The 19,199-nt window shown below is 46.5% G+C and overlaps 1 protein-coding gene across 1 annotated transcript in view; it reads left to right on the top strand.

Annotated features, from left to right (window-relative positions):
• MYO7A (myosin VIIA) overlaps nt 1-19,199 on the top strand; it is a 315,688-nt gene that overhangs the window by 231,591 nt on the left and 64,898 nt on the right. Inside the window, exons 18-20 of the mRNA XM_069759369.1 lie at nt 7,760-7,918; nt 8,084-8,176; nt 19,050-19,144. Coding sequence (XP_069615470.1) covers nt 7,760-7,918; nt 8,084-8,176; nt 19,050-19,144 — 347 coding nt within the window. The remainder of the gene's footprint in view (nt 1-7,759; nt 7,919-8,083; nt 8,177-19,049; nt 19,145-19,199) is intronic.

The raw sequence follows: 19,199 nt of genomic DNA, 5'->3' as shown, positions 1-19,199 counted from the left end.
CAGTGATATCCACAGTGCCCCCATAATAACAGTGATATCCACAGTGCCCCATAATAACAGCGATATCCACAGTGTCCCATAATAACAGTGATATCCACAGTGCCCCATAATAACAGTGATATCCACAGTGTCCCCATAATAACAGTGATATCCACAGTGCCTCCATAATAACAGCGATATCCACAGTGTCCCCATAATAACACTGATATCCACAGTGCCCCATAATAACAGTGATATCCACAGTGTCCCCATAATAACAGTGATATCCACAGTGTCCCATAATAACAGTGATATCCACAGTGCCCCATAATAACAGTGATATCCACAGTGCCCCCATAATAACAGTGATATCCACAGTGTCCCCATAATAACAGTGATATCCACAGTGTCCCCATAATAACAGTGATATCCACAGTGTCCCATAATAACAGTGATATCCACAGTGTCCCCATAATAACAGTGATATCCACAGTGCCCCATAATAACAGTGATATCCACAGTGCCCCATAATAACAGTGATATCCACAGTGCCCCCATAATAACAGTGATATCCACAGTGCCCCATAATAACAGTGATATCCACAGTGCCCCATAATAACAGTGATATCCACAGTGCCCCCATAATAACAGTGATATCCACAGTGCCCCATAATAACAGCGATATCCACAGTGTCCCATAATAACAGTGATATCCACAGTGCCCCATAATAACAGTGATATCCACAGTGTCCCCATAATAACAGTGATATCCACAGTGCCTCCATAATAACAGCGATATCCACAGTGTCCCCATAATAACACTGATATCCACAGTGCCCCATAATAACAGTGATATCCACAGTGTCCCCATAATAACAGTGATATCCACAGTGTCCCATAATAACAGTGATATCCACAGTGCCCCATAATAACAGTGATATCCACAGTGCCCCCATAATAACAGTGATATCCACAGTGTCCCCATAATAACAGTGATATCCACAGTGTCCCCATAATAACACTGATATCCACAGTGCCCCATAATAACAGTGATATCCACAGTGTCCCCATAATAACAGTGATATCCACAGTGTCCCATAATAACAGTGATATCCACAGTGCCCCATAATAACAGTGATATCCACAGTGTCCCCATAATAACAGTGATATCCACAGTGTCCCCCATAATAACAGTGATATCCACAGTGCCCCATAATAACACTGATATCCACAGTGCCCCATAATAACAGTGATATCCACAGTGTCCCCATAATAACAGTGATATCCACAGTGTCCCATAATAACAGTGATATCCACAGTGCCCCATAATAACAGTGATATCCACAGTGTCCCCATAATAACAGTGATATCCACAGTGTCCCCATAATAACAGTGATATCCACAGTGTCCCCATAATAACAGTGATATCCACAGTGTCCCATAATAACAGTGATATCCACAGTGCCCCCATAATAACAGTGATATCCACAGTGCCCCCATAATAACAGTGATATCCACAGTGTCCCCATAATAACACTGATATCCACAGTGCCCCATAATAACAGTGATATCCACAGTGTCCCCATAATAACAGTGATATCCACAGTGTCCCATAATAACAGTGATATCCACAGTGCCCCATAATAACAGTGATATCCACAGTGTCCCCATAATAACAGTGATATCCACAGTGTCCCCATAATAACACTGATATCCACAGTGCCCCCATAATAACAGTGATATCCACAGTGTCCCCATAATAACAGTGATATCCACAGTGCCCCATAATAACAGTGATATCCACAGTGCCCCCATAATAACAGTGATATCCACAGTGCCCCATAATAACAGTGATATCCACAGTGCCCCCATAATAACAGTGATATCCACAGTGTCCCCATAATAACAGTGATATCCACAGTGTCCCATAATAACAGTGATATCCACAGTGCCCCCATAATAACAGTGATATCCACAGTGTCCCCATAATAACAGTGATATCCACAGTGTCCCCATAATAACAGTGATATCCACAGTGCCCCCATAATAACAGTGATATCCACAGTGTCCCCATAATAACAGTGATATCCACAGTGTCCCATAATAACAGTGATATCCACAGTGCCCCATAATAACAGTGATATCCACAGTGTCCCCATAATAACAGTGATATCCACAGTGTCCCCATAATAACAGTGATATCCACAGTGTCCCATAATAACAGTGATATCCACAGTGCCCCCATAATAACAGTGATATCCACAGTGCCCCCATAATAACAGTGATATCCACAGTGTCCCATAATAACAGTGATATCCACAGTGCCCCATAATAACAGTGATATCCACAGTGTCCCCATAATAACAGTGATATCCACAGTGCCCCCATAATAACAGTGATATCCACAGTGTCCCATAATAACAGTGATATCCACAGTGTCCCCATAATAACAGTGATATCCACAGTGTCCCCATAATAACAGTGATATCCACAGTGTCCCATAATAACAGTGATATCCACAGTGCCCCATAATAACAGTGATATCCACAGTGTCCCCATAATAACAGTGATATCCACAGTGTCCCCATAATAACACTGATATCCACAGTGCCCCCATAATAACAGTGATATCCACAGTGTCCCCATAATAACAGTGATATCCACAGTGCCCCATAATAACAGTGATATCCACAGTGCCCCCATAATAACAGTGATATCCACAGTGCCCCATAATAACAGTGATATCCACAGTGCCCCCATAATAACAGTGATATCCACAGTGTCCCCATAATAACAGTGATATCCACAGTGTCCCATAATAACAGTGATATCCACAGTGCCCCCATAATAACAGTGATATCCACAGTGTCCCCATAATAACAGTGATATCCACAGTGTCCCCATAATAACAGTGATATCCACAGTGCCCCCATAATAACAGTGATATCCACAGTGTCCCCATAATAACAGTGATATCCACAGTGCCCCCATAATAACAGTGATATCCACAGTGTCCCCATAATAACAGTGATATCCACAGTGTCCCCATAATAACAGTGATATCCACAGTGCCCCCATAATAACAGTGATATCCACAGTGTCCCCATAATAACAGTGATATCCACAGTGTCCCATAATAACAGTGATATCCACAGTGCCCCCATAATAACAGTGATATCCACAGTGTCCCCATAATAACAGTGATATCCACAGTGTCCCATAATAACAGTGATATCCACAGTGCCCCCATAATAACAGTGATATCCACAGTGCCTCCATAATAACAGTGATATCCACAGTGCCCCCATAATAACAGTGATATCCACAGTGCCTCCATAATAACAGTGATATCCACAGTGCCCCCATAATAACAGTGATATCCACAGTGTCCTCATAATAACAGTGATATCCACAGTGCCCCCATAATGACACTGACACTCGGGGTACAGGATAATGACGCTGACACTCGAGGTACAGGATAATGATACTGACACTCAGGGTACAGGATAATGACACTGACACTCGGGGTACAGGATAATGACACTGACACTTGGGGTACAGGATAATGATACTGACACTCAGGGTACAGGATAATGACACTGACACTCGGGGTACAGGATAATGACACTGACACTCGGGGTACAGGATAATGACACTGACACTTGGGGTACAGGATAATGACACTGACACTTTGGGGACAGGATAATGACACTGACACTCGGGGTACAGGATAATGACACTGACACTCGGGGGACAGGATAATGACACTGACACTCGGGGTACAGGATAATGACGCTGACACTCGGGGTACAGGATAATGACGCTGACACTTGGGGTACAGGATAATGACACTGACACTTGGGGTACAGGATAATGACACTGACACTCGGGGTACAGGATAATGACGCTGACACTCGGGGGACAGGATAATGACGCTGACACTCGGGGTACAGGATAATGACGCTGACACTCGGGGTACAGGATAATGACACTGACACTTGGGGTACAGGATAATGACACTGACACTTGGGGTACAGGATAATGACACTGACACTCGGGGTACAGGATAATGACGCTGACACTCGGGGTACAGGATAATGACACTGACACTCGGGGTACAGGATAATGACACTGACACTCGGGGTACAGGATAATGACACTGACACTCGGGGTACAGGATAATAGCACTGACACTCGGGGTACAGGATAATGACACTGACACTTGGGGTACAGGATAATGACACTGACACTCGGGGGACAGGATAATGACGCTGACACTCGGGGTACGGGATAATGACACTAACACTCGGGGTACAGGATAATGACACTGACACTCGGGGTACAGGATAATGACACTGACACTCGGGGTACAGGATAATGACACTGACACTCGGGGTACAGGATAATGACACTGACACTCGGGGTACGGGATAATGACACTGACACTCGGGGTACAGGATAATGACACTGACACTCGGGGTACAGGATAATGACACTGACACTCGGGGTACAGGATAATGACACTGACACTCGGGGTACAGGATAATGACACTAACACTCGGGGTACAGGATAATGACACTGACACTCGGGGTACAGGATAATGACACTGACACTCGGGGTACAGGATAATGACGCTGACACTCGGGGTACAGGATAATGACGCTGACACTCGAGGTACAGGATAATGATACTGACACTCAGGGTACAGGATAATGACACTGACACTCGGGGTACAGGATAATGACACTGACACTTGGGGTACAGGATAATGATACTGACACTCAGGGTACAGGATAATGACACTGACACTCGGGGTACAGGATAATGACACTGACACTCGGGGTACAGGATAATGACACTGACACTTGGGGTACAGGATAATGACACTGACACTTTGGGGACAGGATAATGACACTGACACTCGGGGTACAGGATAATGACACTGACACTCGGGGGACAGGATAATGACACTGACACTCGGGGTACAGGATAATGACGCTGACACTCGGGGTACAGGATAATGACGCTGACACTTGGGGTACAGGATAATGACACTGACACTTGGGGTACAGGATAATGACACTGACACTCGGGGTACAGGATAATGACGCTGACACTCGGGGGACAGGATAATGACGCTGACACTCGGGGTACAGGATAATGACGCTGACACTCGGGGTACAGGATAATGACACTGACACTTGGGGTACAGGATAATGACACTGACACTTGGGGTACAGGATAATGACACTGACACTCGGGGTACAGGATAATGACGCTGACACTCGGGGTACAGGATAATGACACTGACACTCGGGGTACAGGATAATGACACTGACACTCGGGGTACAGGATAATGACACTGACACTCGGGGTACAGGATAATAGCACTGACACTCGGGGTACAGGATAATGACACTGACACTTGGGGTACAGGATAATGACACTGACACTCGGGGGACAGGATAATGACGCTGACACTCGGGGTACGGGATAATGACACTAACACTCGGGGTACAGGATAATGACACTGACACTCGGGGTACAGGATAATGACACTGACACTCGGGGTACAGGATAATGACACTGACACTCGGGGTACAGGATAATGACACTGACACTCGGGGTACGGGATAATGACACTGACACTCGGGGTACAGGATAATGACACTGACACTCGGGGTACAGGATAATGACACTGACACTCGGGGGACAGGATAATGACGCTGACACTCGGGGTACAGGATAATGACACTAACACTCGGGGTACAGGATAATGACACTGACACTCGGGGTACAGGATAATGACACTGACACTCGGGGTACGGGATAATGACACTGACACTCGGGGTACAGGATAATGACACTGACACTCGGGGTACAGGATAATGACACTGACACTCGGGGTACAGGATAATGACACTGACACTCGGGGTACAGGATAATGACACTGACACTCGGGGTACAGGATAATGACGCTGACACTCGGGGTACAGGATAATGACGCTGACACTCGGGGTACAGGATAATGACACTGACACTCGGGGTACAGGATAATGACACTGACACTCGGGGTACAGGATAATGACACTGACACTCGGGGTACAGGATAATGACACTGACACTCTGGGGACAGGATAATGACACTGACACTTGGGGTACAGGATAATGACACTGACACTCTGGGGACAGGATAATGACACTGACACTCGGGGAACAGGACAATGCTCTGCTTCATCTGTACATATTGGTGACATGGGCGCCTCCTGGTGGATGTTTGGTGATGACTTTCGGCAGTAGTGGGCAGATTCTGCCATCAGTCCCTTGGTAATGCCTGTAGATTCCTAGCAGTGTAATAATATTGGGGGGCGTCCTCCTCTCCGCTATGGTGGGGTATTCACCTCAAACACAAGCAAGCCCCCAATAAATATTCTATTTTTTTTATTTCCCTCTGTTCCTGGAAAAGCTGTGTGGCCTCTATTACGATACAGGTCTCAGCCATCTTTTCCAGTATCTGTAGTCACTGTTTCAGCAATGATGTGGAGCGCCTGACTGGGCATAGGGGTTATTCAGTACCTGGTCCGGTGGTAGTTGAAGGGGTGGTCACGGTGGCAGCGACCCGGTCCGTGGTCCTGGACATACAAGTTAAAAGGAAGGTCTTTAAAGGGGTTATTTATAGAATAAGAAATGTTTGTGACGCCACCTGTGGTATTCGGTCAGGGATGACCGACGCTGCTGGTCCACTGGGGTGATGTTATGGCAGCAGGGATGGTATGGCTGCCTACAGGTGAAGCTGGGTCCCCGGGGTCCCGATGTAGTAGGGACAGGTGGTAGGTGGTGTAGAAAGAATCAGAGGACACAAAGTTGCAGTCTCTTTACCTCTTTACTGGTGTAAGACAGCCACAGTTCAGGGTGCGGATCACGGGTGCTGGTGTGGTCCGGCCGGCTTGGAAGCGATTCAGGAATCCCCCTGGCCAAGTGGGGTTGGAAGCCTTCCTTGCTGCGCTGTGTTGTAGTCCCTTGCTGCCTAAGGCCTCACACAAGGTCCTCACTTTCTCTCTGTCCCCCTTTAGGTAGGACACTACCCGCATGGCAGGTGATGCAAGCCTTTTTACAGGATCTCTAATTATTTATGACCCGGGCTCTATGTGCTACTGTGCCTTCGGGTGTTATTGGTGGACAGGTGACTTGAAATCCTTCTGTCCGACGGTTTCTGCCGTGGGGCATAATGTTACCGCCACAACCTCGGTCTTCCGGCTACCGGTATTCTGCGCTTCAGCATAAAGGAAGCTCAGTCGCAGCTTCCCTCCAGCTCTTTACTCTCCTTTGCTTCTCTTCCCTTTCAGTCTCCTACAGACTGCTCTGCCTTTCTCTTTCCTTCCCAGGAGCTGCAGAACCACTCGTCTGCACGGCCCAACCTATCCTCTCTCAGACCATCTCTGTCTGCTTCCTCTCTCCTCACTCTCCTCTCACAATCTGACTACTAACTTCTCCAGAATATCTAGGGAAGTTCCCCTGAATCTGGGTCTCGAGCGCCCCCCTTCTGTCCTGGAGTCAGAACAGTGTTACATGTGCTGAACACCTATTAAAAGGATCCTTCCTCACTTCCAAGTATGTTATCACCCTCCCCGTAAGGAAGGCAATACCACTGTAACAACCGATTAACTGGGGTGTTAAACATGTGCTATAGATCTTCTGGATTTTAGGAAAGTTGGGTGATGGCACATGTGGATGCTGTAGTATCATCCATATTGACTTCCTCTGTTTCCTGATCGGCAGTTGTTTGACAGAGAGCTGTGCATCCGTCAGCTGAGATACTCTGGAATGATGGAGACCATCCGGATCCGCAGGGCTGGATATCCCATACGCTACACCTTTGTGGAGTTTGTGGACCGGTACCGAGTGTTAATGCCGGGGGTGAAGCCTGCGTACAAACAGGTAATATGTATATATAGTCCTCGCTGACACATATGGATATCTTGCAGACGGGAGAAGTCTATCTTATCCTGCACCTCCCCACTTTTAGCAAATCCAAAAAGATACAATAATAAAAAAAATTCATAAACAGAAATATGTTGAATTTTTTTGTGTTTTTTTTTATAGGGGGATCTGCGAGGGACTTGTCAGCGCATAGCGGAGTGTGTGCTGGGCAAGGATGATGACTGGCAAATTGGAAAAACCAAGATTTTCCTAAAGGTATCAAGCACAGTGTTCAGTGATGGGTTTAGGATATAGTTTAGGATAAAACTTCGGACCTGATTCCTTATTTTCTTCTAATTTTTGGTGTTTTTCGCCTGTTTTTCATTTACGTCTTATTTTTGCGCATTTTTATTTATTTTCTCCTGTTTTGTTTTTCTCTCTTTATGTTCGTCATTGTGGGCAAGGTTTAGAGTTTCTTAAAAGTTTTGGGCTTATTCATCGATTGCAACTTTTAGTTGGAAAATTTTTACCTTTTTTTTGTGGCTGCAAATTTGCAATGTTTTAGCTGAACAGGCGACTTTGTTCTTCAAGGTTGGAAACAAAAATATAGAGCATTTTTTATTTTGCGCAAAATTTATGAACCACTCTTAAAAACTTTGCACATCCATCAGCGAATGACACAACACAAAAAAAGAAAAAAAAAAGACTTACGAAAAAGATGAAAATGATGAATCGGGACCCTCATGTCTGTCCCCAGCTGTAGCATGGAGGTCATATCGCTGGTCGTGATCGTAGGTAAATCGTATAGTGTGACGGTACCCTAAGTCTCTCTCCAAATTTATGCTGGGGAAGTAGTTTGGCACCAGGGGGACACTATGTCTGACACCATCTGGAACAGAAAGATCTATATCTGGTGCTACTTCGACACGCTAAGTCAAATGTAATGGAGAAGAAGATTTGGATCCAGGTCTGTCGCCACTTGTAACAGATCTGTATCTGGTGCCACTATGACATACTGAGACAAGACTGGTGCCAAGTGTAAAATGGACAAGGTCATCAGGCACCAGGTTTTTTTGTGGTGCACCTTGTGTGTCACCATCTGTAACAAGAAGAAGACTAGTCTGGTGCCAAATCTAAAATGGAGACATAGATACATCACCTGATTTAAGTGTGGCTCCTTTTCTGTCACCGTCTGTAACATTGAGATCTATATCTGGTGGTACTATGACATCCAGACATCCAGAGCCATGTCTGGTGCCAAGTGTAAAATACAGGCATACATCTGACACCAGATCCAATTATGTGACTCTTTCTAACATAGAGATCTGGTAATACCTTGGCTTGGGGAGCAATATCTGGTGCCACGTGGAAAAAGACGAAGATCTAAGGTGAAATGCCTTATCAGTCACCATTTCTAACAGATATCTGGTGCCACCATGACATGTGGAGCCAAGCCTGGTGCCAAGTGTAAAATGGGGAAGTAGATTGTGTAGTGCAGCGGTAGCACAGTTCAAAGCAAAATGTCTCTTTAATGTTCAACTCAAAAAAACAAAGCACCTCTGGTACGCAGCTGGGCACATATCCTCTGGATTACAGTCACTAAACATGCCATTCCACCTTCATGACTACTTGCCGTGGGCGACTGCATCGCCGTGTCAATGTTCTATTCACAGCACTACACAGCACACGATATCCTCCAGATCGAAGCTGGGAATCATATCCTCCAGTTTACAGTCACTAAACATGACAGTCCTTCTCTGACCAGTTACCGTGGGCGACTGCACCACTGTGTACACTTTGGGTGCCAGGCTTCTCAGCTTCCTTGGCTGTTTGGCTCTGCTGGCCTGTGTTGCCTCACACAGGTGGAGTGCTGCAGAGCCTTCTGCTCTGTACTCCTGCCAAGACCACACTGACTCTGAGCCTGACACACCCAAACCCTATACTACGGGTTTTTGACTAGCAACTAGCAACACTACCATCTGTAGTCTGTTTCAAACACAAAAGCCCAGAGCAGGTTTTCCCTCAATCTGCCTTGGACAACTAGCATGTCCAAGACCTATGCTCACTTTAGTCTGCAATGCAACCACAGCTATGTCTGTGACTGCAATGCACTCTCATTGCCTCAATACGCCTCTGTGCACATCCTGGGGGAGCATACAACAACCTTAAAATGTAACACCAGTCACTGACTCACAATTGGCACCAGTTCTAAGGTTTTACACCATGTCTATCACCGTTCCTAATACTGAGCGCTGTAGCTGATGCCAAGTCTGGTGCCAAATGTAAGGCCACGTTCAAGTGGTCATCTTTTCGGTCATGGTTCTGCAGGAGTGCACAAAAGACAGCACACGGATAGTGCACTGACCAATATTAGTCTATGCATTGATTGTGTATCACTTGTGACCAGGCAAGCGCATGCAATAGCAGACAGCTCATGCGCCCATCTATGCTAACCAATATCCAAAATTTGCAAAAATGACTGACCCAATTTTTAATTCAGAAGTCGATCTGGGACCATGTTTTATAGGGGACACCATCTGTGACATAAATAACTATATCTGGCCTTACTTGTTGTGAATTCTGTGGCAGAGCTCCCTCCTGTGGTCACAAGTGGTACTTCGGCTGATTCTGTCTGTGAGCTTCCGTTGGTGGAGGAGAGTGGTACTGCGGCTTCTGAGTTTCCTTCCTCAGGTGATGTGGTGAAGTCGTTAGGTGCTGCTCTATTTAACTCCACCTGGTGCTCTGATCCTGGCCTCCAGTCAATGTTCTAGTATAGGACTTGCTTCCTCCTCGATCGTTCCTGTGGCCTGCTGCTCTGCATAGCTAAGTTCCGCTGTTGTTATTTTGTTTGCTGTTTTTTTCCTGTCCAGCTTGCGTTTTTGTTTTTTCTTGCTTGCTGGAAGCTCTGGGACGTAGAGGGTGTACCTCTGTGCCGTTAGTTCGGTACGGAGGGTCTTTTTGCCCCCTTTTGCGTGGTTGTTTGTAGGGTTTTGTGTTGACCGCAAAGTTACCTTTCCTATCCTCGCTCTGTTCAGAAAGTCGGGCCTCACTTTGCTAAATCTATTTCATCTCTACGTTTGTCTTTTCATCTTTACTCACAGTCATTATATGTGGGGCTGCCTTTTCCTTTGGGGCAAGGTAGGCTTATTTTCTATCTTCATGCTAGCTAGTTTCTCAGGCTGTGCCGAGTTGCATAGGGAGCGTTAGGCGCAATCCACAGCTGCCTCTAGTGTGTGTTGGAGAGGATTAGGGATTGCGGTCAGCAGAGTTTCCACGTCTCAGAGCTCGTTCTATGTTTTTGGGTTATTGTCAGGTCACTGTATGTGCTCTGGCTTCTATGTCCATTGTGGTACTGAATTGCCTTATCATAACAGTACTGGAGGCCCAAAGTACTAATGATTCTCAATAGAGGGAAAAAAGAAGTTCTGAGACCATTTTTTTTTCTCTGCACTGTGTTTTGCCTTTTTTTTCCCCTAGACATTTGGGTGGTTCAGGACACAGGTGTAGCGATGGACATTAAAGGTCTGTCTTCATGTGTAGATCAGCTCACGGCAAGAGTACAAAATATTCAAGACTTTGTGGTTCAGAATTCTATGTTGGAACCAAGAATTCCTATTCCTGATTTGTTTTTTGGAGATAGAACTAAGTTTGTGAATTTCAAAAATAATTGCAAACTGTTTCTGGCCTTGAAACCTCGCTCCTCTGGTGACCCAGTTCAACAAGTGAGAATTATTATTTCTTTTTTGAGTGGCGACCCTCAAGACTGGGCATTTTCCCTTGCGCCAGGAGATCCTGCATTAAGTAGTATTGATGCGTTTTTCCTGGCGCTCGGATTGCTGTACGATGAACCTGATTCGGTGGATCAGGCAGAGAAAAATTTGCTGGATCTGTGTCAGGGTCCGGATGAGATTGAGATTTACTGTCAGAAATTTAGAAGGTGGTCCGTGCTCACTCAATGGAATGAAGGTGCGCTCGCAGCTATTTTCAGAAAGGGTCTCTCTGAAGCCCTTAAGGATGTCATGGTGGGATTTCCTATGCCTGCGGGCCTAAATGAGTCTATGTCTCTGGCCATTCAGATCGGTCGACGCTTGCGTGAGCGTAAATCTGTGCACCATTTGGCGGTATTATCTGAGCATAAACCTGAGCCTATGCAGTGCGATAGGACTTTGACCAGAGTTGAACGGCAAGAACACAGACGTCGGAATGGGCTATGTTTTTACTGTGGTGATTCCACTCATGCTATCTCCGATTGTCCTAAGCGCACTAAGCGGTTCGCTAGGTCTGCCACCATTGGTACAGTACAGTCAAAATTTCTTTTGTCCGTTACTTTGATCTGCTCTTTGTCATCCTATTCTGTCATGGCATTTGTGGATTCAGGCGCTGCCCTGAATTTGATGGACTTGGAGTATGCCAGGCGTTGTGGGTTTTTCTTGGAGCCCTTGCAGTGTCCTATTCCACTGAGAGGAATTGATGCTACGCCTTTGGCCAAGAATAAGCCTCAGTATTGGACCCAGCTGACCATGTTCATGGCTCCTGCACATGAGGAGGATATTCGCTTTCTGGTGTTGCATAATCTGCATGATGTGGTCGTGTTGGGGTTGCCATGGCTACAGGTCCATAATCCAGTATTAGATTGGAAATCCATGTCTGTGTCCAGCTGGGGCTGTCAGGGGGTACATGGTGATGTTCCATTCCTGTCTATTTCATCATCCACCCCTTCTGAGGTCCCAGAGTTCTTGTCTGATTACCGGGATGTATTCGATGAGCCCAAGTCCAATGCCCTACCTCCGCATAGGGATTGTGATTGTGCTATCGATTTGATTCCTGGTAGTAAATTTCCAAAAGGGCGACTGTTTAATTTATCTGTACCTGAGCACGCCGCTATGCGGAGTTACGTGAAGGAGTCCTTTGAGAAGGGGCACATTCGCCCGTCATCGTCGCCATTGGGAGCGGGGTTCTTTTTTGTGGCCAAGAAGGATGGTTCGCTGAGACCTGGTATAGATTACCGCCTTCTAAATAAGATCACGGTCAAATTTCAGTACCCCTTGCCGCTGTTATCTGATTTGTTTGCTCGGATTAAGGGGGCTAGTTGGTTCACCAAGATAGATCTTCGTGGTGCATATAATCTTGTGCGTATAAAGCGAGGCGATGAATGGAAAACTGCATTTAACACGCCCGAGGGCCATTTTGAATACCTAGTTATGCCATTCGGACTTGCCAATGCTCCATCAGTGTTTCAGTCCTTTATGCATGACATCTTCCGAGAGTACCTGGATAAATTCCTGATTGTGTACTTGGATGATATTTTGGTCTTCTCGGATGATTGGGAGTCTCATGTGAAGCAGGTCAGAACGGTGTTTCAGGTCCTGCGTGTTAATTCTTTGTTTGTGAAGGGATCAAAGTGTCTCTTTGGTGTTCAGAAGGTTTCATTTTTGGGGTTCATTTTTTCCCCTTCTACTATCGAGATGGATCCTATTAAGGTCCAGGCCATCCATGATTGGACTGAGCCGACTTCTCTGAAGAGTCTGCAAAAGTTCCTGGGCTTTGCTAATTTTTATCGTCGCTTCATCTGCAATTTTTCTAGTATTGCTAAACCATTGACCAATTTGACCAAGAAGGGTGCTGATGTGGTCAATTGGTCTTCTGCTGCTGTGGAAGCTTTTCAAGAGTTGAAGCGTCGTTTTTCTTCTGCCCCTGTGTTATGTCAGCCAGATGTTTCGCTTCCGTTCCAGGTCGAGGTTGATGCTTCTGAAATTGGAGCGGGGGCTGTTTTGTCGCAGAGAAGTTCTGATTGCTCGGTGATGAAACCATGCGCCTTCTTTCCCAGGAAGTTTTCGCCTGCTGAGCGAAATTATGATGTTGGCAATCGAGAGTTGCTGGCCATGAAGTGGGCATTCGAGGAGTGGCGTCATTGGCTTGAAGGAGCTAAGCATCGCGTGGTGGTCTTGACTGATCATAAGAACTTGACTTATCTCGAGTCTGCCAAACGGTTGAATCCTAGACAGGCTTGCTGGTCGCTGTTTTTCTCCCGTTTCGACTTTGTGGTTTCATACCTTCCGGGCTCTAAAAATGTGAAGGCGGATGCCCTGTCTAGGAGTTTTGTGCCCGACTCTCCGGGTTTATCTGAGCCGGCGGGTATTCTCAAAGAGGGAGTAATTGTGTCTGCCATCTCCCCTGATTTGCGGCGGGTGCTGCAAAACTTTCAGGCTAATAAACCTGATCGTTGCCCAGCGGAGAAACTGTTTGTCCCTGATAGGTGGACGAATAGAGTTATCTCTGAGGTTCATTGTTCGGTGTTGGCTGGTCATCCTGGAATCTTTGGTACCAGAGAGTTAGTGGCTAGATCCTTTTGGTGGCCATCTCTGTCACGGGATGTGCGTTCTTTTGTGCAGTCCTGTGGGATTTGTGCTCGGGTTAAGCCCTGCTGTTCTCGTGCCAGTGGGTTGCTTTTGCCCTTGCCGGTCCCGAAGAGGCCTTGGACACATATCTCTATGGATTTTATTTCAGATCTTCCCGTCTCTCAAAAAATGTCAGTCATTTGGGTGGTTTGTGATCGCTTCTCTAAGATGGTCCATTTGGTACCCTTGTCTAAATTACCTTCCTCCTCTGATTTGGTGCCATTGTTCTTCCAGCATGTGGTTCGTTTACATGGCATATCGTTTCTGACAGAGGTTCCTAGTTTGTTTCAGGGTTTTGGCGAGCCTTTTGTGCTAGGATGGGCATTGACTTGTCTTTTTCCTCGGCTTTCCATCCTCAGACTAATGGCCAGACCGAACGAACCAATCAGACTTTGGAAACATATCTGAGATGCTTTGTTTCTGCTGATCAGGATGACTGGGTGTCCTTTTTGCCTTTGGCTGAGTTCGCCCTTAATAATCGGGCTAGCTCGGCTACCTTGGTTTCGCCGTTTTTCTGCAACTCTGGGTTCCATCCTCGTTTCTCTTCAGGGCAGGTTGAGTCTTGGGACTGTCCTGGTGTGGATACTGTGGTGGACAGGTTGCAGCAGATCTGGACTCATGTAGTGGACAATTCGACCTTGTCCCAGGAGAAGGCTCAACGTTTTGCTAATCGCAGACGCTGTGTGGGTCCCCGACTTCGTGTTGGGGATTTGGTTTGGTTGTCATCTCGTCATATTCCTATGAAGGTTTCCTCTCCTAAATTTAAGCCTAGTTTCAGGATTTCTGAGGTTCTTAATCCTGTGTCTTTTCGTTTGACCCTTCCAGATTCTTTTTCCATCCATAACGTTTTCCATAGGTCATTGTTGCGGAGATACGTGGCACCTATGGTTCCATCTGTTGATCCTCCTGCCCCGGTTTTGGTGGAGGGGGAGTTGGAGTATATTGTGGAGAAGATTTTGGATTCTCGTGTTTCGAGACGGAAACTCCAGTATCTGGTTAAGTGGAAGGGGTATGCTCAGGAAGATAATTCCTGGGTCTTTGCCTCTGATGTCCATGCTCCCGATCTTGTTCGTGCCTTTCATATGGCTCATCCTGGTCGTCCTGGGGGCTCTGGTGAGGGTTTGGTGACCCCTCCTCAAGGGGGGGGTACTGTTGTGAATTCTGTGGCAGAGCTCCCTCCTGTGGTCACAAGTGGTACTTCGGCTGATTCTCTCTGTGAGCTTCCGTTGGTGGAGGAGAGTGGTACTGCGGCTTCTGAGTTTCCTTCCTCAGGTGATGTGGTGAAGTCGTTAGGTGCTGCTCTATTTAACTCCACCTGGTGCTCTGATCCTGGCCTCCAGTCAATGTTCTAGTATAGGACTTGCTTCCTCCTGGATCGTTCCTGTGGCCTGCTGCTCTGCATAGCTAAGTTCCGCTGTTGTTATTTTGTTTGCTGTTTTTTTCCTGTCCAGCTTGCGTTTTTGTTTTTTCTTGCTTGCTGGAAGCTCTGGGACGCAGAGGGTGTACCTCTGTGCCGTTAGTTCGGTACGGAGGGTCTTTTTGCCCCCTTTTGCGTGGTTGTTTGTAGAGTTTTGTGTTGACCGCAAAGTTACCTTTCCTATCCTCGCTCTGTTCAAAAAGTCGGGCCTCACTTTGCTAAATCTATTTCATCTCTACGTTTGTCTTTTCATCTTAACTCACAGTCATTATATGTGGGGGCTGCCTTTTCCTTTGGGGTATTTCCTTGAGGCAAGGTAGGCTTATTTTCTATCTTCATGCTAGCTAGTTTCTCAGGCTGTGCCGAGTTGCATAGGGAGCGTTAGGCGCAATCCACAGCTGCCTCTATTGTATGTTGGAGAGGATTAGGGATTGCGGTCAGCAGAGTTTCCACGTCTCAGAGCTCGTTCTATGTTTTGGGGTTATTGTCAGGTCACTGTATGTGCTCTGGCTTCTATGTCCATTGTGGTACTGAATTGCCTTATCATAACACTTACTATGAAGTGCGGAGCCAAGACTGGAGACAAATGTGATAGAGAAGAAGGTGTGGGACCAGGTTTTATAAAGGAACGTCATGTCTGTCACCATCTGTAACATCGGGATCTATATCGGCTGCCTCCATGACATACAAAGTAAAGTCTGGTGCCAGGAGTAATGGAGGACATCTGGTACCACTAGGTTTTATATAGTGCATCATGTCCGTCACCATCTAGACCTTTGATCTCTTCATCATGTACAACAATGACATATGGAGTCAAGTCTGGTGCCAAATGTGATAGAGAAGTAGATGTGGGACCAGGTTTTATAAAGGAACGTCATGTCTGTCACCATCTGTAACATCAAGATATATATCTTCTGCCTCCATGACATGCAGAGTCAAGTCTGGTGTCAGGATTAATGGAGAAGGTCTGGTACCACTAAGTCTTTTATGGTGAACCATGTCCATCACTATCTATACCTTTGAGCTGGTGCCAAGTCCAGAAAATGTGATGTAGATTGTATGGCGCTGGGCTGGATTTTATACCTCTGTATTCACATGGTGTATACCTGGGGCTACTATGACGTGAAGAACCAAGTCTGGGGCCAGATGTGAAATGGAGAACTAACTAATATTTGCAAGTATATAAACTAAGGTGTACTGGGCTGATGGGTGGCCACTGACCAGATCCTAGTGGTACTCTAACACCCCAGGGTCCTGGTTGTTACAGTGGCATTGCTTTCCTCACGGGGAGAGTGATGTCACGCTTGGAAGCGAGGAAAGATCTTCTTTATCAGGTAAACACAAACATACAACATGTTCACACTCCAGGCCAGAAGGGGGAGCTCTGATCCAGCTTATGAGTGGCTCCCCTAAATAGATATTCTGGTCTGGAGTGAAAGGTAGTGAGTTCCTGTCAGAGAAACAGAGGAGAAGGAAGCAGAGGGGCCGTGCAGCCATGAGAAAGTGCTGCAGCTCCTGGATAGTGATATACAGAAGGAAGAACAGCGTTTAGTGAGCATGCAGGAGAGTGAAGCACAGGAGAGTGAAACCTGGGGAGAATAGCTGCGATCTATCCCCTGGCAGAGCACAGATACCGGTAGTCAGAAGACCGAGGTTGTGCCAGACTCTAGGAGGCACAGCAGAAACCGGCAGGACAGTTGGACTGCATGTCACCTGTCCACCCTAATACCCAGGAGACACAGTGGCGTATTGAGCCTGATTGATAGAGACCCTGTAAAAAGGCTCGAGTGACTTGTCATATGGGTTAGTGTCCCACCTTTATGGAGGACAGAGAGAACTGCGAGGACCTTGATAGAAGCCACAGGCAGCAAGGGACTACACCACACCACTAGTTGGAAGGCTTTCAACTCCACCTGGTAAAGGGGACTCTGAACTCTCTTCCAAGCCGGCCGGACCCTGCCTGTACCTGTAATCCGGGAACCTGGACTGTGGCAGCCTGAAGTCTTCAGTAAACCAGGTAAACAGACTGCAAACCTGTGTCCTCCATTTCTTTCTACACTACCCACCATCTCCAACTACACACTGGGAGCCCTGGGGACCCAACTTCACCTGTGGGAAGTTATACCATCTTAGCTGCCATAACATCACCCCAGAGGACCCCTTTAAGCAGCATCGGTCCCCACTGACCGAATACCACAGGTGGTGTCACGAACACAAACTTTATTCAAATCCCTTTTACATGGGCGCCCAGGGCCACAGACTGGGTCGCCGCCGCCGTGACATCCCCCTTTAAGTAGCGGACCCAGTACCGAGTACCCCACGGCCCTGGCGGGCGTTCCAGTACCATATAGGAGCATCATTCCAGGGCTTAGAATGAGGCATTTATGACACTCTGGGGGGCACCTGTTTAATTCACCATCTATGACAGAGGTGTCAAACTGCATTTCTCGAGGGCTGCAAACAGGTCATGTTTTCAGGATTTCCTGGTGTTGCACAGGTGATAATTTAATCACCTGCACAGAATGATTCCAGCACCTTGTGCAATGCTAAGGAAATCTTGAAAACACGCATGGTTTGAGGCCCTCGAGGAATGCAGTTTGACACCCCTGATCTATGACATCCATTAATCAGACTTAATTCCGGAACAGGACTTTAGGGTTCCTTCCCTAGAAAGTCCTTGTCACTCGCATTCTCGCTGTCCGGCCCCATACAATCCATTGAGAACATTTTATGAAATTCCATCCAGTTCAGAATTCCCTCGTATGTCTTTTATCGGGACTCTGCAAATGTCAGTCCTGGAGGAAACGCATGGAGGAAATTGAGGTTTCCCCACCAGGAAATGGAGAGAACAGCTGGGTGGACAATACATAACATCAATATGTGCAAAAAAATAAACCGCGAGGAGTCATCATGGCTGGGTCAGGCCAAGAGCTTTGCACGTGTTTCTGTGGAATAATGTACTGTATTTTTGAGGTCTTTGCTGAAGTCTATTAGTAGTCATCAGAAAGCTGTGTAAGGGGGTGGTAGTAATTTTTGGACGTATTTTAGAAGGGGCAATATTTCTTCCTGAGTCATCAATATTTATTGTGGTGGGGCTAGGTTAGTATTTTTATACTGTTCATAGGAACAGAAGTCAATACACAACGGTCAAAAAAGGTCAAAACCGGGAGGGCTGAGGGCTTTTGGGAGGAAATGGAGGGCTAGGAATTCTCAGAAGAAAATGTTGGGGCTTAAAGTAAGCATTTTTACATCATTGTTAAAATGAACCAGAACCCCCAAGAGTTTGATAAGTGTTGGGATGTGTTCATACATACTAACTGCTGTTTTATTGCAGGATCACCATGATATGCTACTAGAAATCGAAAGAGACAAAGCCATAACAGACAAGGTCATCCTCATCCAGAAGGTGGTGCGGGGCTTCAAGGACAGGTGAGCTTGCCGGAGCAATAAGGCCATGAAATCTGTCCAAAAACCGTAACAGACC

The sequence above is a fragment of the Ranitomeya imitator genome, chromosome 3 (genome assembly GCF_032444005.1).
Source record: "Ranitomeya imitator isolate aRanImi1 chromosome 3, aRanImi1.pri, whole genome shotgun sequence".
NCBI lineage: Eukaryota > Metazoa > Chordata > Amphibia > Anura > Dendrobatidae > Ranitomeya > Ranitomeya imitator.
Note: the sequence above shows the minus strand (reverse complement) of the source record. Positions and strands in the feature narration are given on the sequence as shown.